Below are 19,922 nucleotides of genomic sequence, written 5' to 3' on the forward strand. Positions count from 1 at the left end.
AATTCTAGTCAGTTTCAGGGGTTTAAAGAGATCCTTTTTAGTTTTGGGGGTGCAACAGGAACCCTTTCGTCTTTGAAGTAGGGGACGATCGAATCAGTTCTGAGATTTCTTTCATTTGTTGGGGTGATGATACTCCTGACTGGTTGGGGATGGAATGATTTTGAGAGTGAAGGAGAAGACCATTTAAACTCTCAGCATAACCCAGAACTGTGATTTGAGTTGGGCGCCTAGTCTTGTTTGCCTTGTTCTTGAAGGCATCAAGGTAATTGTCGAGTAATCTGAGCCAACTTTCAGGGATCCCTCATCTCTCTCTAGTTGCCCCTATGTTGGGGGGTTGAGAGAAGGGGCTTTTTCTGATGTACCCCAGCGTATTTCTTTAGGCTCTCGTTTGCGTCATAATAGAGCCTTAGGAAGAAAAAGGTTGTGAGCAAGGAGAGGGTACAGTGAGGGATCAAAGAAGCTTCCTGAAGGCGTCAGATCTTTCCCTGAAACCCGGAAAGAAGTTATCACGACTCTGGGGGCCGAAGGAGGTAGGGAAAAACAAAAAAATCCTCGACCGTCAAACGCCGTCCTTTATTTGTTAAGGAAATTCTGGAGGCCGGTGGACTTTTCTCCGATTGCCCCCTACAGCCACACCGGCTGTGTTGCATCCCAGCAGCACTAACTGCCCATTCGTGAACTGAGGGGTTGGTATACTGGGGGACCTGATTCACTAGGTTAAAAAGTGTTGTTTGTGCCCAGCCATCGTCCAGAAAGGACGCGTGCTGCTGCCTGCTGCTTCTCTTGACGCTACGAACCTGGCCCGCCGCAGAGCGCTCCAAGGCCGGGCGAAGATGGCCTCGGTGCCAGTGTATTGCCTCTGCCGGCTGCCTTATGATGTGACCCGCTTCATGATCGAGTGTGACATGTGCCAGGACTGGTTTCATGGCAGGTAAGGAGGGCAGGCCATGCTGGGCAGGTGCTCATTTGCTCGCTCCTTTCTCAACCCTGTTTTAGGTTCTCGCTCAGAAAACAACCCGCACCCCGCGCCCCTCCCCCCACGCCAGTGAAGAATTACCTCCAACCCACCTCCCAGACCCAGGTTCTCTCATCCCTTCTTGCAGACCAGGGCCTAGCTGACATAGGCTTTTGGTGTCTCCCTTTTTTCTCTTTTCCCTTATATGTTTCTTCTTTGCCCCCTTTTGACTTTATCTAATTTGCAAAATATTTTTTGAGCCACAGTGTATCATTTTTGTACCCTGGCAGTTGTGTTTTGCCTTAGACTCAGGCTTTGTAGGATACAGTACTATATTCTTGAGATAACTGAGTCCAACAAACATGAGTTTGAGTTGTGGCTTTGCAACTTAATATCAGTGTGTCCTTGGGTAAGTTGCTTTGCCTCTCTGAGCCACATTGTCTTTGCCTATACAATATATCTAATCTATCTAATACATCTGTTCTGATTATTTAAAGTATTTTGCATGCACTCAGTGAGTGGAGGCAGAAATACAATAGGATTTCTGTTTCTTCAGTATTTATCTGCAGAACCATCCAACTGAATTGAATTAAGCAGAAGAGATATTGGGTAAAACAGCAGGAATAAAGCCACTAATGAATTTCCTCGTTAACCATGTGTGCTCATAAGCACCTGTCACCCAGGATACCAGAGAGGTTAGTGTGTGGGAAAAAACTGATGTTATCCCATAATTGGGACTTAAATTCCAGTTATGGAAAGAAAACCATGAGAGGAGTTTTTGCACTGGAGTACAACAGAACAGTATATGGTGCCTCCTGTTGCATGTTAGATTCTAGTTTTTCGTTGTCACTAGTCCCTTACAAATGAGTTTCCGTTGTTTCACCCAAGACCAGACTGAAGGTGCTGATGATACTGCTAAAATTCTGTTCTCAGCAGGGATTGCCCCTTGCAGGGCATTCACGTTCATGTTCACCTGATCTTTATTGAGTATTTCTGTGTGCCAGGTGTGGAGTTCTTTTTTTTTTTTTTAAGAGATTTTATTTATGTACTTGAGAGAGAGAGAGAGAGTCAGAGGGAGAAGCAGACTCCCTGCTGAGCAGGGAGCCCAATGTGGGACTCGATCCTGGGACTCTAGGATCATGACCTGAGCCAAAGGCAGTCACTTAACCAACTGAGCCACCCAGGCACCCCAGGTGGATTTCTGTTTGCTGCTTCATGTTGTTTAAGAGAGGACAGACCTACAGGGTGGGGCATTTTCCTTTCCTCTGGAAATTAGCAGGTTTAAGATGATTTTCAGGATTCCTGGTATCTTTGCTACTGCTGATCAAGTCACTCCTCTGTTTAAAATTCTTTTGGTGGTTCCCCTATAGAATGAAATTCAGTCTCCTTTGTGTGACAGACAAGACCTTTTGTGATCTACTTGTTCAGTCTCATTTTCTGCCACTCCTCCTCCTGGTTCTTCTTTATGTCCCAGCAAGACTGAACTACTTAGAGTTCTGGGAGAATTTTATACTCCTTTATGCCTCTTCTTTGTGTGTGCTATTCCTACTAATGTCCTCTCTTTTACAACTCATAGCATATACCTCCTCTGTAAAAGGCTTGCATCCTCTTGGTTCCTATTGCACTTTGTGTACATCCTTACCGAAAGTAATTATTTCATCATCTCATAGTCATAAATCCATCTGTGTTATTCATTAGCCAGAGCTACTTGAGGGCAGATATGTCATCTTTTCAGTTTTGCTATCCGTAGAACCTAGCTCAGTGCTAAACATTTCATAGATTGAGTGCATTTTTGAATGAATAAATGAATGAATGAATGTGTCTTCTTAAAAAAAGTTATTGTCTGTGGCCTTTGCTTTGGTTTATGTGAAAAGTGTGTAGGTTCAAACTTGGGAAGAAATTCCTTCCTGCCTACAATGTAGAAGAGACCCTAACTGCACAGTTTAGGAACAGAAAACTGGACCAAATGCTCTCTCATATGCCAGTCCCCATGACAGGGACTTTGCATAAATTATTTCAATCCACACCCAATCCTGGAAGTTAGATTTTTCTTTTTTAAATAATATTTTAAGTTTTTTCCTGACTGCATATGTGAGACATACTCATTGTAGAAAAGAAAAATTATAAAGAAGGAAATGAAAATCATCTATGAATCTGCTATCCTGCATAATCCACTGTTAAATGTTTTGTTGCATTAACTCCTGTCTTTTGACTTAGAATATGAAACTGCATTTTTATAAAATAGGATTGTATTATAAATACCATTTTGTAGCCTGATTTGTATTCTTACTGAACATTATAATGTGAGTATTTTACCAGGTCGTCAAATATTCTTCTAAACTTCATTTCTGATATCCCAGCATATATGTGTGTCATCAGTTACTTGGTCATTTCCTCTGTAGTTGGATACTTCTTTTTTTTAAAGATTTTATTTATTTATTTGACAGACAGAGATCACAGGTAGGCAGAGAGTCAGGTAGAGAGAGAGGAGGAAGCAGGCTCCCTGCTGAGCAGAGAGCCCGATGTGGGGCTCCATCCCAGGACCCTGGGATCATGACCTGAGCCGAAGGCAGAGGCTTTAACCCACTGAGCCACCCAGGTGCCCCTGTGGTTGGATACTTAACATTAGTTCTACTTTTTTATAATGAAATATTGTGATATGAGGGAAACTTGGAGGATTCTGGAAATATTTTTCATTTTGATACAGGGTTCCGGTTAAAACAAAAAGAAAAACTTATGGTGAATATTGTTGCACATTAGAGACTTGACATTTATAATGAATGCCACGGAGTTCTTTAAGAATTCCAAATTTACAAATATGGAAATGGGTTTACGGGCTATGCTCCTCCTTAATCACATTTCTATGGTAAGTCCTGTGTTTCTGTAAATACCCCAACACAGGCAAATTGCCTTAATTTCTTTTTTCTATGAAAGAGGCCAAATTTTTGTGTCATCATGCTTCTGTCTCTGGGCTAGCAGAAAACAAGGAAGCCAGCTGAGAATAAGGTCCTTGGGTCGCTCTTGCTTACTCAGTGCATTGTGTACATGCACATGCACGCACACACGCCAGGCTCACAGTGCTCCATATACAATTGTACTTAAGCACAATTGAAAATGACTCGATATTGTGGACTTTTCATGATTGCTCACAATAGTTAAGCCCACAAATGCCTGTAGGTGATATAAATCTGTCCACATTTCTGATGACTTCCAGAGGCTAGATTTCTTCAAGTCTGGTTGGGGAATAGTAATGCCAAGTTACTTCCTGGAAAGGTTATAACAAAGAAGGTGACCATTCTGTTTTGCTGGTGAGAATCTATAATTCATGGAATTACTTTCTAAAGTAATTGATTTGAACTTAGAATTACCTGGCTCCAGAGCCCAGGTTCTCAAAAGTGGAAAAAACTTGGTATTAGCTTTATTTCTCCTACTATAAAGGGTGGGGTTTTTGCAAGTCACTTTGATTTGTAGAGCAGTGGTTCTCCCAACTTTAATGTGCATCAGAATCACGTGGGAGACCTGTTAAAAGACAAGGTAGGTAGGCCCCACTTACAGGGTTTCTGATTTAGTAGGTGAGTGGGGACCACCCTCAGAATCCCTGATTTATAGCATTATTCTGTCTCAGTTCTTCCCCTTTTCTGCAGAGTGTGACAGCTTCTGATGTTGAGAGAATGGGCAAACTAACATACCCTTATCATATAGTGTTCTCAAAGTGTGGTTCATTAACGAAATTTGTTAAAAATGTGAATTCTTGGGCTGGGACCCAGCAATTTCTAACAAAAAGGAAGAATCTGATGCACCTTAACTTTCAAGAATCATTGTCGTACACTGGCGGAGAGTTAGTTGGTGAGCATTTATTGATGTCTGGGGCTTTGGCAAAACATCACCCCTTTGCCAGTGTTCCTGTCTACAAAGGAAGTATTGGTTGGCACAGCCTCCAGGGGTGTTTTTTTTTTTTCCTGGAGGAAATGGCACTAGCTTCAGAACTGGGTTCGAGTTCTGACTCTTCTAATCAAAGGATTTCATCTCTGTGAAGCCTAGTTTCCCCAAGAGTGGTTGTGATTTAAATAAAATGATAATGAAAAAAAAATAATGGCCTTTGTTTACCAAGTACTAACAAATGTGTCAGCCACTATGCTAAATACTTTGCCTAATTAACTTGGTTTAATCTTTTAAAAATTTAATCATTTAAAAATTATGGATTATATTTATGTAATAGTTTTAGGACTATTAAAGTTATCTATTTAATATTGGGTACGTTGTGGTAGTTTGTGCTTTCCAAGGAACTGATACATTTCATCTCAGTTGTCAAATGTAAGTGTGTGGAATTGTTGACAGTATTCCCACAGGCTAGCTTTGTGGTGATACTTCATTCCTGATACTGAAAATTTGCATCTCTTTTTTTCTTTCTCAGACTTGATAGACATTTGTCAGTTTTGTTGATCTTTTCAAAGAACAAGCTTTTTGTTTCATTGGTATTCTCTATTGTCTTACTGTTTTCAATGTCATTGATTTTATGTCTTTATTATTTCCTTCTGCTTGCTTTGGATTTATTTTGCTCCTCTTTACCTAATTTCTTGAGGTGGGATCTTCAGTTATTGATTTGAGATTTTCCCCATTTTCTACTGTAAGTATTTAGTCTTTCTAATTTCCCTCTTAGTATGGATATAGCTGTGTTCCACAAATTTTGATATTTTCCTTTTCATGTAGTTCAATGTGATTTTTTAAAGATTTATTTATTTATTTGAGAGAGAGGGCGGGGGGCAAAGGGAGAGGAAGAGAATCTTCAAGTACACTCCACGCTAAGCATGGAGCCTGATGTTGGATTCATTCTCATGACTCAGATCATGACCTGAGCTAAAAACCAATAGATGTTTAACCGACTGAGCCACCCAGGTGCCTCTAGTTCAATGTAATTTTCAATTTCCTTAGAGATTTCATGTTTGACTTATGGATTGCATAGCAGTGTGTTGTTTAGTTTCCACGCGTTTGTAGATTTTCCTGTTAATTCTGTTACTGATTTCTGTTTTGGTTCCATAGTGCTCAGAGAATATTCTCTGTATAATTTCAGTTTTTTTAAACTTATTGAGGTTTGTTTTATGGCCTGGGATATGCTCCGTCTTGGTAAATGTTCCATGGTCACATGAAAAGAATCCTGCTGTTGCTGGGTTGAGTTTTCTATAAATGTCAGTTTACTCCTGTTGGTTGATGGTGTTGCTGAATTTTTCCTTGTCCTTGCTGATTTTCTATCTAGTTCAGTCAAGTGTTGAGAATGAGGTATTGAAGTTTCCAGTTACAAGTGTCAATTTGTTTCCTTTCAGTTCTATCAGTTTCCTTTCAGTTTGTTTCAGTTCAGCTTCATATTTTGCAGCTTTGTTGTTTGATGCATATGCATTGAAGATTGCTATGTCTTGGTGGATTGACCTTGTTATTATGATGTCCTTCTCTGTCTCTGGTAATTTTTTGCATGGAAGTCTACTTTATGTGATATTAATATAGCCACTTTTTTCTTCGGATTAAAGGTTGCATCGTATATCCTTTTTCATCCCTTTACTTTCAGTTTACATCATTGTATATAAAGTGAGTTTTTGTAGCAGATAGCATATAGTTAGTTTAGTATCATTTTTATCCACTCTGCCTCTCTCTTTTAATTGTTATATTTAGACCATTTCTACTTAATGTGGTTATTTATATATTGGGGCTTAAGTCTGTCATTTTGCTTTGTTTTATTTTCTGGTTGTTCCTCTTTTCTCTCTTTTCTTTATCCTACCATCCTGTGGAATTTTCTAGAATTCCACCTTGACTTATCTGTTGTGTTTTTGAATATATCTCTTTGTATAGCTTTTTTTACTGCTTGCTCTAGGTACTTAACATAATACATACATAACATACCACAATCATCTAGTATTGACATCTTACCAATTTGAAGAGTATAAACCTTACTACCCTTTAAACTCCTTTATGCTTCCAGGTTTATAATATAATTATCTTGAATATTTTCTCTACCTACATTGAGAAGCACATCAGATAGTGTTACAGTTTTTGTTTCAACTGTCAAACAGATTTAGAAAACTCAAGAGGGTAAGGAAAGTATACTCTATTTACTTTAATCTATATAGTATACTCTATATACTCTATTTACTCTATATTTTTACTCCTTCCCCTTTTCTGGCTTATTTCCTGATTGTCCCAAAGATTCCTTTGTCATCTTCCTTTTTAGAGAGCTTCCTTTGGCCGTTCTTTTAGGATAGGTCTGCTGGCAACAGATACTATTAGTGTTCCTTCATATGAGAATGTCTTGATTTCCCTTGGATTCCTAAAGGTCTTTTTTTAAAAGATTTTATTTATTTATTTGATAGAGAGTGAGAGCAAGAGAGATCACAGAGGGATAGGGAGAAGCAGACTCACTGCTGAGCTGGGATTCTGCTCTATCCCAGGATGGCGGGGCTCCAGGATCATCCCAAAGATAAATCACACTTGATCATGGTAAATGCTTATTTTAATCTACTGCTGAATTCAGTTTGCTAGTATTTTATTGAGAATTTTTTCATCTGTACTGATCAGGGATATTAGTAATATTAGTGTGTACTTTTCTTGTAGTGTCTTTTAGTGTCTTTATTTGGCTTTTGCTTTATTTTATTTGATAATGCTGGCCTACTAAAATGAGTTTGAGAGTCTCCCTTCCTCTTTGATTATTTTTGAAGAGTTTGAGAAAAATTGTAATTAATTTGCCTTTAAATATTTGGGCAAAATTCCCTGGTGAAGCCACCTGGTCCTGGGCTTTTCTTAACTGGAAGTTTTTTGTTGTTGTTGTTGCTTAGTCGGTCTTTATACTAGTAATTGATCTGTTCACATTTTCTACTTTTTCCTGATTCAGTCTTGGTAGATTCTGTTTTTAAGAATTTATCCATTTCTTATAGGTTGTCCAGGTGTAGAGTTGTTCATAGTTCAATCTGTTTTCTTTCTGTTGTTCAAATTGGGTAATCTCTGTTTATCTTCAGGTTTACTGGTCTTTTTTTTCCCCTCTGTTGTCTCCATTTCGCTGTTGAGCCCATCCAGTGAATTTTCATTAAAGTTACTACAGCGTTCAGTTCTAAAAGTGCCATTCGTTCTTTTCTTTATCTTCTACTTTGCAGAAAGTCTCCATTTTTTTTTTTTTTTTTTTTTTTTTGCTGACATTTTCTATCTATTCATTTGTTTCTGGCATGTTTGTAATTGTTCATTGAAACATTTTTATGATTACTCCTTTAAAATCCTTGCCAGATAATTCCAACATCTGTGTCCTCTCAGCGTTGAGATTATTGATTTCCTTTGCTTATTCAAGTTATGATTTTCCTTGTTCTTGATATAATGAGTGCTTATTTTCATGATATCCTGGATATTTTGGTTATTATTAGATTCTGGGTATTATATCTTCTGTTTTTGCAGGCCTCTTTAGACACTGTACTTTAGTGGCAGGTGAAGGGGGTGTGACTTAGTTACTGACAGGTGAGAGTAGAAGTCTAGGTCTCTTGGTCTCTGTTGACACCCGCTACTTCAGGTCCTGCTGCCCCAGTCAGGTTGCCTTCTTCTCTCCATCTAAGTTCACACATCCAGTAAGTGGCAGAGGTGGTTTGAACCTAGGCAGTTTGGCTCCCAGCTCTGTATTTTTAACCTCTGTGCTGTAGTGCCTCTGAATACTTTATAGAATGTCCTGATTGATTGTGGAGATTAAATGTGATTTTAATCACATTTCTCCTCAGTTTTCTCCTCAGTTTCCTCTATGCAAGCTTCAAATTCACTTGTTTTCCCCTCATCCCCTTAGCCTGCTCTTTTACTTTTTACCACTTAAGAAACTTTTGGCACCACTTGTCCATCTTCCCCTCTAGAATGTCCACTCCATGAGGGAGGTGGCTGTTTTCAATCAATATTTATTGAATTTGTGCATTCACTTTTTTAACAAATACTGATTGACTGTCTACCATGTACCAGGCTTTCTGGTGCACAGTGGGGATAAGTCCTCTTAGTCTTGAGACCTGGTGCTGTGATAATTGGCCTCTTCACTAAGGAAGCAAATTAGCATTTAGGACACTTGGTCCCAGGTGATAATTATTGAGACAGTGCAGCCAGAAGTCTGATTTTCATCCATCTTTCTTGTAGTGGGGGCAGATAGCAAGTAAATGAGCAGTTGCAAGTCCACGTGGTGAGTGCTGAAGTAGGGATAGTGTGTGTGGCATGCCATGGTGGCATGGAAGGGGAAGAGCAGGAATGTCCTCGGCACAGAGAGCCACGTGTCATGAGACCCAGACCAGAAAAAGCATGGCAGCTGACTTTTTAGAGTAGGACTGACTTCATGGAAATGTGACCAGTTACACAGAGCCTCATATTCATTAGGGGACCCCATCCTTGAGGTTTAATGTTTTGTGGTTATTGTCTTGAAATTCTTAATAACTTTACCTTTGAATTTGTGTTTTGTATGTGAAATCCAGTTAGATAATGCAGTGTGTCCTATGGACTTCGAGCTTTCACTCACATGTGATCTTCCCTCCTACTGCCTCTCCACTCCCTAAACAGGTTCTCGATTGGCTGCCTGGGCCACCAGGTCTGAAGGAAAGTGCATGAGAGTCAGAGTTAGGTTCATACATCCTGTGCACTGAGCATAGGACGTGGCCTGTACTTCCCCTTGAGTATTCTCATGCTAAGGGAGCATGACAATAAATAACAAAAAGCTCTATGACAAGTTGAGAGAGAGAGACCCAGAAGAAAGGAAGCTTTTTTCTTTTTTTTTTCCCTGGTTTTCGTTTGTACCAGGCATCATAAATTATGTAGCTGACACTGTGTGTCAGAGGCCAGAGGTCAGGGTAAAGAGGCAAGGCCTTTTAGACTGTGGTAAGTTAAACTTTACTTTAAAAAATTGGGAAGCCTGTGAGGGGTTTTGAGCAAGGGTTTTTATTTTATTTTACTTTATTTTTATTAACATATAACGTATTATTTGCTTCAGGAGTACAGGTCTGTGAATGATCAGTCTTACACAATTCATAGCACTCACCATAACACATATCCTCCCCAATGTCCATTACCCAGCCATCCTATCCCTCCCTCTCCCCGCAGCAACCCTCAGTTTGTTTTGTGAGATTAAGAGTCTCTTACGGTTTGTCTCCCTCCCTGGTCCCATCTTGTTTCATTTTTTTCCCTCCTTACCCCCAACGACCCCCCGCCCTGCCTCTCAAATTCCTCATATCAGAGAGATCATATGATAATTATCTTACTCTGATTGACTTATTTTGCATAATACCCTCTAGTTCCATTCCTGTCATTGCAAATGGCAAGATTTCATTTCTTTTGATGGCTGCATAGTATTCCCTTGTGTATATATGCCACATCTTCTTTATCCACTCACCTGTTGATGGACATCTAGGTTCTTTCCATAGTTTGGCTATTGTGGACATTGCTGAGCAAGGTATTTTTTTTTAATTTTTTTAGGTTATTTAGTTATTTATTTGACAGACCGATCACAAGTAGGCAGAGAGTCAGGCAGAGAGAGGGGAAGCAGGCTCCCTGCTGAGCAGGTAGCCCGAAGTGGGGGTCTATTCCAGGATCCTGGGGTCATGACCTGAGCCGAAGGCAGAGGCTTTAAACCACTGAGCCACCCAGGCGCCCCTGAGCAAGGGTTTTTTAAACAATCACTTCGGCTATAGTGGGGAGAGCCAGTTGGGTGAGGACAGAGTAGAGGCCAGGAGCCCAGTTAGGAAGACAACAGTAATCCCCATTAGAGATAATAGGGGTCTGGATTAGAGCAAGGGCAGGAAGGATGTGATGATAACTTGAATGGTAGTAGCAACACAGAACACTTAACTGTGCACTAGGGACTGTTGTAAACATCTTGTATGGATTAACTTATTTATTTTTGATAACCTTATGAGGTATGTACAGTTTTTATCTCCACTTTAGGGATGAGGAAACTGAGGCACAGAGAGGTAACATGCCCAAGATCCCACAGCTAATAAGCAAGAGGGACAGCCAGGATATACACTCAGGCAGTCTGAGGTTATGGTGGCAACTGCCAAGAGAGAAAGCAGGTTGAGAGTGCAGGCAGAAGGAGAGTTTGAATTTTGACATGTGAAATTTGAAACAGGTAAGGAGGCTATCCTGTAGAAGTACCAGGAGGCATTTTGTGGGAAGGGTCTGAAACTCAACAGAAGGATCTGGCTTCCTGTTTTATGGGTGTAGAGGGCACATGGAGTCTTGGCAGTAAGATCAACAAGGGGAAGTGAGGGGAGAAGAATGCCTAGGCAAGAAGGCTGCAGAAACATCAACCTTTCAGGAGTGGGCAGAAGAAAAAGAGTGCAGTGGGAAACAGAAGCAGCAGCCAAAGACATAACTAAGATCACATCACATTCCTGCTCATAGTTGTTCCATGGATTTCACCTGGTTTTTCACTCAGGAAAAGCCAGTGTCCTTTATGATGTCCTACAAGACCCTACTGCATGAACCCATTACTTTTCTGACCTATCACGGTCCCCCACCCCCACTCTATTCCAGAGCACTGTTCTCCTCTCCATTGCTTTAATAATCTAGGCACACTCCTGCCACGGGGCTTTTGTCCTTTCTATTCTCTCTAATTGTGATGTTCTTCCCTCGTATCCATATGGCTTGCTCCTTTACTCCTGTCAGGTCTTTAATCAAAGGTCATCTTCTGTGGTGCCTGGGTGGCTCAGTGGGGTAAGCATCTGCTTTCAACTCAGGTCGTGATCCTGGTGTCCTGGGATCTGGCCCCACATTGGACTTCTTTGTTGGTGGAGCGCCTGTTTCTCTTTCTCCCTCTACCTGCTGCTCCCCAGGCTTGTGCACTCACTCTCTCTCTCTCTGTGTCAAATAAATAAATAAAATCTTTTAAAAAAGTCATTTTGTTAGTGAGTTGCTACATAAAATTTTAGTATCTACGGGCTTTCTTATGTAAATTTCAGCACCATTGTCATCCCCCCCCCCCCCGTGTATATGTGTGTGTGTGCGCGTGTGTGTGTGCACGCGCGCACATGTGTACCTGTGTTTGTGTCTCTGTCTGTGTCTCTTCCTGCTGGATTCTTCTGCTTGGCTCTTCTCACTATGATACAATGTATTTTACTGATTACATTGATTTATTTTGTTTCTTGTTTGCTCTGTAGAATGTGAGCTCCATGAAGGCAGGGATTTTTGTATGCTTTGTTCTGTCTTTGTCTCCCCTGCACTTGGACCAGGGCGTGGCAGATGCTCATCAGCTATTAACTGAAGAACTGGACATCAGACAGAGGGGTTGTTCTGGAAGTCAAAGGTAGAGAGCTTGTCAAGTGGAGAGAGCACAGGGTCAGCACTGTGTGATAATCCCACTAAGAGATCAAGTGAGATAAAGGAGAGAAGTGCTTATTGCTTGTATCACTAAGAAGGTTAGAATATTGATGAGCTCTGTTTTAAAGAAGGTGGGGACTAAAATCAGACCATAGCAGTGGGTGAGAAAGTATACACAGCAACCCTGGAACACCTCTTACAGGTTTTTGGCTCTGGTTAAACGTCTCTGGACAATACCAGGTGGCAAGAAGTCGGTGGACTTTTCACTGTATACAGTTTTTTACCTTTTGAGTTTTGTACCATGTGTAAGTGACAACTATCCAAACAAGTCATCATGAACCTGCACAGGTTTAAACAAAGAAGATATTTGGCTGTTAAGTGGCAGAGGGGCAGACAGGAGGGAGTGCCTTCTCTTTTTCATCTGTAAAGATCCAGGTGGGCTTGTTGAAATGCTGTTGTGAAGGAGAAGGAAGAAAGGAAGGTAGGAGAGGTTGAGGATACTGAAGAAAGGGTTGATTGATTGAGAAGATCAAAAAGATGTAAACCAGGTGGAAAAGCTGACTTTAGAAAGGAGGAAGGATAGTCCTTTCTTTGTAACAGGAGGTAAGGATGGGTGCAGAAGGAGGTGGTTTCAGTGTGGGAGGTGGATCTCCTCCTATTATTTCATTTTGTCTAAGAAACAGGCAGTGTCATTTTCTGAGACAGAAGAGGGAGGTAGTGGAATCAAGGATTTGAAATAGTCACTGGATAACAGGAGAGAGACCGAAGCAGGCAAGTATAGGAGCATTGTGAGGAAGCATGACCCAACAGACTACATTTTATTTTATTTATTTATTTATTTATTAAAGATTTTATTTATTTATTTGACAGAGAGAGATCACAAGTAGGCAGAGAGGCAGGCAGAGAGAGAGGAGGAAGCAGGCTCCCTGCTGTGCAGAGAGCCCGATGCGGGACTCGATCCCTGGACCCTGAGATCATGACCTGAGCCGAGTGCAAATGCCTTAACCCACTCAGCCACCCAGGCTCCCCCAGACTACATTTTAGAGGAGTTTAAAGTTCACAGTCAAATGGAGAGGAAGTTACAGAGATTTTTCATATTCCTATTGCCCGCACATTCATAGCCTCTCCACTGTCAACATTCCTCACCAGAGTGGTACATTTACCATCAACAGACCTACAGTGACACATGATTATCACCCAAACTCATCGTTTGCATCTTGGCAGCATACATTCTGAGTTTGGACAAATGTATAATGATATGTACCTACCATTATAGCATTTTTGTATCATACAGAACAGTTTCAATGCCCTAAAAAAAGTTCTCTGTGCTCTGCCTATTCATCTTTCTCTCCCCTCCTAACCTCTGGCAATCACTGACATTTTTACTGTCCCCGTGGTTTTGCCTTTTCCAGAATATCTGTTAGTTGGAATCATAAATTGTGTAGACTCTTCAGATTGGCTTCTTTCACTTCGTAATATGCATTTGAGTTTCCTCCATGCCTTTTCATGGCTTGAGAACTCATTTATTTTTAGTGCTGAATAAATATTTCATTGTTTGGATATACCACAGTTTATTTATCCATTTACCTACATCTTAGTTGCTTCAAATTTGGCAATTATGAATAAAGCCACTATAAACATCCATATTTAGGATTTTTTGTGGACATAGTGAGTAAATGCCAAGGAGTGTGATTGATGGATTGTATGTTAAGAGTATGTTCAGTTTCGTAAGAAACTGCCAAATTGTCTTCCAAAATGGCTGTACCACTTTTGCATTCCCACCAGCAGCAAGTGAGAGTTCCTTTTACTCTGCCTCCTCATCAGCATTTGGTGTTGTCAGTGTTTTGAATTTGGGCTATTCTGATAAATGTATAATGATATCTCACTGTTTTAATTTGCATTTTTCTAATGACATATGATACGGAGCACCTTTTCATATGCTTATTTCCCATCTGCATATCTTCTTTGGTGAGGTTTCTAGAGAGATCTTTTGGTGCATTTTTTAATTGGGTTTGTTTTATTGATTTTTAAAAGTTCTTTGTATATTTTGAGTAACATCCTTTATCAGGTAAGTCTCATGCGACTATTTACTCCCAGTGTTTGGCTTGTCTTTTCCTTCTCTTGGCAGTATCTTTCAAAGATCAGGTTTTTAATTTTAATGAAGTCTATTTTATCAATTCCTTCTTTTATGGATCATGCCTTCAGTATTACATCTAAAATGTCAGTACTGCCATATCCAAGCTCATCTAGATATTTAGCCAATGTTATCCTCTAGGAGTGTCTATAGTTTTGCATTTTACATCTAGATTTGTGATCCATTTTCAGTTCATTTTTGTGTGTACAAAGTCTGTGTCCAGATTCATTTGTGTGTGGATGTCCAGTTGTTCTAGTACCATTTGTTTGAAAGACCATCTTTTTGTCCCATTTGCTCTTTTGTCAAAGTTTAGTTAACTATATTTATGTGGATCTACTTCTGGAATCTCTATTCTGTTCTATTGATCTGTTTTTCTATCTTTCATCAGTACCACACTGTCTTGATTACTGTAGCTTTACTTTCTTTTCAAATCTTTTTTGTTTTTTTAAAAATTATTTTTATTAACATATAATGTGTTATTTGCCCCAGGGGTACAGGTCTGTGAATCATCAGGCTTACACATTTCATAGCGCTCACCAAAGCACATGCCCTCCCCAATGTCCATAACCCAGCCACCCTTTTTTTGTTTTTTAAAGATTTTATTTATTTGAGGGAGAGAGAAGGAGTGTGTGCATGAGCAGAGGGAGGGGCAGAGGGAGAGGGAGAAGCAGACTCCCCACTGAGTAGGGAACCCAATGTGGGGTTTGATCCCAGGACCCTGGGATCATGACCTGAGCTGAAGGCAGCTGCTTAACTGACTGAGCCATCTAGGTGCCCCTGATTACAGTAGTTTTACAGTAAGTCTTGGAAGTTAGGTAGTGTCAGTCTTCCAACTCTGTAGTTTTCATTCGATATTGTGTTGGCTATTCTGTGACTCAGATATTTTGGATAGTGTGAATTTTTTGTGGCATCTGTCCAGTGGGTGATTTTTCTCCAGCCATGTCCAATGGTCCAGTGTTACATGGTTGAATTGAGTCAGGCTTGGGATTTGCATGGGGGGGTGATGGAAAGGCAGTGGAGCAAGGGAGGATATCTGTACGACAATGGCTGAAGTGAGGAATGCTAGAATCTGAGGTAGACTGGGGAAGAAGGGTGAAGTTAAGAATAGGTGAAAAGTAGGATCAAGGGATTTTTGAGGGCAAAGAACGGGTATAATGAATGAGAGCTGGATGATTACATTTGTGGTCACATTGTGTGATAATATGAATTTCATATTCCAGATGTGGAGCAATTGCAAGTTTTGACAAGTGAAGACCATGAGAATAAATAGCTGAAAGGGGAGTCGGCAGAGTAGCCTCTGAAGATGAGAAGGTCAAAGAGCTAAGGAGCCAGGATGTTGGGCCTCTGCATCAATACTGATGTCTTGTGGGGTATTGGCAGGACATGGGATGGAGAGAAATCTGCGAGCCGGTTCTTTAATGAGTGAAAGGGTTATGTTGGGGAGTTGAGTAGCTGGCAGTGAAGAGGAGTGGGAAGAGGCATGGCTACATGATATGAAGCTCAAAGGAGTAAGAGATCTTACACAGGAGTACAGGAGAGATGATCTCAAAGTCTCACTGGAAAGTGAGGGGAATATCTACCCCCAGTGCAGCCTCAAGTTAAAGGGTCTGGTAGAAGACACAGCTTCTGCCTGACAGGGCTCTAGCACAGTGCTTCTTAGACTTTCTGTGGCTAAGAGCCAGGTTGGTTGGTTGGTTTAACTTTCCAATTCATAATGGACCTGTCATTTGGCAAAATCAAAAATGAATTACTAGAAAAATAGTTGAACAAAAAAAGCTATACAAAATACAAGCCCCATTTTTTTTTATTGTTAGATTCAACAGTAGGCATAAAATTACTCAGCCAAATTGCCATATAAGTTTTTTGATTGCTTACTCTGACTTTTTGTAATTACCACAGAGCTGTGGGAAACAGCTGTCAACCAAAACTGTGGTCTGTAGTCTGTGGACCAAGCTGACTGGCATTCGTGTAGGGAAAATGGCTTTCTTCTAGGAGACACTGCTGTCAGTTAAGCCAGGAAGGTGAAGAAGGGGTTTGTTGAAGGGGATGTGAAGTAGAGAGGTCTGCTTACCAAGGAATGGGGTTGTTGGGGGTACAAGAGAAAAGTTAGGAATGTCAATGACCAGTGGATGTTTGATGGGATGAGAGTTCAGGAAGGAGGAACGAGTGGAGCAGTTCCTTCTTGAGCAGTGTCCCAGGCTAATGGGTGTGAGACTGAAAACAAGTCCAAGGAAGTGAGTTAATGCTACAAGGTCTGGGGAATATATTTAAAGAAAGTTTAGGCAGGTGAAGGGTGACATGTGCTTCTCTGTGCTCACGGTCTAAGTACTATATATATGTTCCCTGAGCCCTTAAAAAAAATTCTACCTAGTTGATGGTGATATCCCCAATTTTTATTGATATGCAGCAGGTTTTACGGGCATAGGATTAGCAGTTGGAATGGTGGTGGGGTCCTGATCCCAAGAAGTCAGTTTGTGAACATGATCTTGGACAAAACAGTTACAGAGTTCTGCCCTATTTTTATGCTGACCAAGTAATTCAGGAGTTTGATCTTAGCCAGAAGTTATTAGGAGGGCTGCTGGTGACTTCTTTGGTGAAGAAGGGTTTAATTGTTTTTTAAGATTTTATTTATTTATTTGACAGACAGAGATCACAGGTAGGCAGAGAGGCAAGCAGAGAGAGAGGAGGAAGCAGGCTCCCCGCTGAGCAGAGAGAGCCTGATGCGGGGCTCAATCCCAGGACCCTGGGCCGAAGGCAGAGGCTTTAACCCACTGAGACACCCAGGCGCTCCAAGAAGGGTTTAGTTTTGTAAGATTTCCACCTCATATACATGCAAACTTAAATTTTTGAAATGAAATAAATCTTTTTTAGATGTTACAGTATGAAATTAGTAATACATATTCATTGTAGAGAATTAGAAAATACAAATAAGGAAAAAACGATTACCTGTGATCCTTTGCTCAGCACTGTCGATTATAAAATACTCTTTTCAGTCATTTCATTTAGTCAAGTAAAATAGCTTAATAAAGTTTAAATTTTTGACTACATGTTGAAGTAAGAGTATTTTAGATGTATTGGTTAAAATAAATATTACTAAAATTAATTTCACCTGTTTCTTTTTACCTTTTTAATGCAGCTATTGGGTCACGTTATATTTGTATTGGACAACATGTCCTAGAATCTCTTCTAGCTTTGATCATTCTGAGTCTTTTTTAAAAAAATATTTATTTATTTTAGAGAGAGAGTGAGTGTGTGAGGGGGGGAGGGGCAAATGGAGAGGGAGAGAACCTAAAGCAGACTCCCTGCTGAGCACAGAGCCCGATGCAGGGCTCATCTCAGGCCCCAGAGATCATGACCTGAGCTGAAATCAGGAGTCGGATGCTTAATTGACTGAGCCACCTAGGTACCCCTTGACCATTTTGAGTCTTAATGAAGCTTTGCTGTCTATATTTTTAGCTCTGTCATAATTGTTTTAGACCAGTGTGGTTCAATATAACTTTTTGTATTGATGAATATGTTTGATAATCTGCCCAATATGGTAACTTTAGCTACATGTGGCTACTGAGCTTTTGAAATGTAGCTAGTATGATAAGGTTGTTCCTCCCTGTTTTGAATTAATTTAAATGTAAACAGCATGTGTACTGGACAGCACAGTTCTATACTTTATCAGAAATAAAATTTCCTTATAAACCTTGACTGATTTTTCTCTTTTCTAGTTGTGTTGGTGTTGAAGAGGAAAAGGCTGCTGACATTGACCTCTACCACTGCCCCAACTGTGAAGTCTTACATGGGCCCTCCATTAGTAAGTAGATCTTGGGATTTCCAAGAGAAGATGGTCCAGAGGTGAGACAAAGCAAAAGAAGCTTGGAAGGGAGATTGCCTTTGCCTGAATACTTGGGAAATAGCAAAAGCCTGTTTAGGCCCCTCGGCTAGTAGCTGCCCCACTGAGAGGGCAGAAGTACAGAGCTTTATCTCCCTAGGGACGTCCTCAGAGAAACCACCAGCTTCACCAGGAGCTTTCCCTGAGTTTGTGAGGGCCTCCTTGACTCCAGGTGTTCCAAGAAGTTGTTAGATTGGAAGAGAAGCAGGATCTGCTGAATCCTTTGCTCCTGGAACCATAGCGCATGGCCATTCTGACTCACAGTCTCATGTCTTTTTCTGGCTTAGTGAAAAAACGCCGAGTATCTTCTAAAGGACATGATACACACAAGGGGAAGCCAGTGAAGACTGGAAGCCCTACGTTCATTCGAGAGCTCCGGAGTAGGACCTTTGACAGGTGAGGGTTGGTGAATGCCAGGGCTCTGGGAGTCTAGGATCCATCTCTTCCCAACTTTCCCACTGGCTGTCCTGTTAGGTGCCTCCCTCATTTGGGAATGTCTTTAGGGTTCTATGTGTTCCCTTTGGGGATGGATCTTCTGTTTTAGTCATTTTTTAAAAGATTTTATTTATTTATTTGAGAGAGATAGGAGAGAGCACAAACAGGGGGACCAGCAGAGGGAGAGGGAGAAGCTGGCTTCCTGCTGAGCAGGCAGCCTGACAATGGGGCTCCATCTCAGGACTCTGGAATCATGACCTGAGCCAAAGGCAGAGCTTAGCCAACTGAGCCACCCAGGCACCCCTGTTTTAGTCCTTTTCTAAGAAACATTGTTAGAGTTTCATTTAACATGCAGAGTATGTTAACATCTGCTCGTAAAAACCTTTGGTAGATTGGGAATCAGTTTTTACCTTTCAGGAGAGGATATTTACATGCACCCAAGGAATGCTTCAACTAGGAGTCTAAAAATCAGAAAGTTTAATTCTCTCATTGTAGAGAAAAGGAAACTTTTTAAAAATTAAAAAAATGTTTGAGTGGTCATACATTTCTTTTAAATCAAAAAAATATTTTTCCCCGTTTAATCTGTTTTGTTTTTAATTTTAAAAAATTTTTATTTCAAAATTAAACTATGTGCCCAACATGAAGATCGAACTCATGACCCAGAGATCAAGAGTGTCATGTTCTACTGACTGAGCCAGCCAGGTGGCTTTTTTTTCCCTTTAAAAAATATTAATGGGCTTATTAAAAATAAATTACTTGAATAGAAGTAATGAGTTAGAAAAAGTAATGAATAAAGCGCTGTCTTTTGCTTGGTTTTTAATTTGCACAACCATTTTCAGCTTTCCTGTAATTGAAATGTTATTTAGGATTATGTGTTCCTTCAACTTAATATTTTTTGTTTTGTTTGTTCAGAGGCAGTGAGTCTCCTTTCTCCTCCCTTAGATCTTCTCCAGTCAACCAGTGTCTTGTGCATTCATTAAGAAATAGTTTTTTTTAATATAAATGTGTGTGTGTGTGTGTCCTGCTTTTCTGAAAAAGCATTAATACACTCTGTTTTCTGCATCTTGCTTTTTTTAAAACCAAAATTACATATCTTGGCAATTAATCCATAATAGCATATGCAGATGTTTTTCATTCTTTTTCATGAACATTTAGTATTCTGTTGTATGGTTATATAATTTATTTAACCATATTGAACATTTAAATTGATTCTA

The 19,922-nt window shown here is 40.3% G+C and overlaps 1 protein-coding gene across 7 annotated transcripts in view; it reads left to right on the plus strand.

Moving 5' to 3' along the window:
* The window catches only part of PHF8 (PHD finger protein 8), a 98,218-nt gene that overhangs the window by 881 nt on the left and 77,415 nt on the right, over positions 1–19,922 (plus strand). For 5 of the 7 annotated variants that reach the window (XM_082717485.1, XM_082717483.1, XM_082717486.1 and 2 more), the window contains exons 2-4: positions 742–931; positions 18,110–18,195; positions 18,561–18,669. In XM_082717485.1, the coding sequence (XP_082573611.1) occupies positions 834–931; positions 18,110–18,195; positions 18,561–18,669 (293 nt within the window). In that variant the 5' untranslated portion in view covers positions 742–833. Of the gene's footprint in view, positions 1–402; positions 531–741; positions 932–18,109; positions 18,196–18,560; positions 18,670–19,922 lie in introns of those variants that run through there. The other 2 variants (XM_082717487.1, XM_082717489.1) reach the window with 2 other exon arrangements.

The sequence above is a fragment of the Mustela nivalis genome (assembly GCF_964662115.1).
Source record: "Mustela nivalis genome assembly, chromosome: X".
NCBI lineage: Eukaryota > Metazoa > Chordata > Mammalia > Carnivora > Mustelidae > Mustela > Mustela nivalis.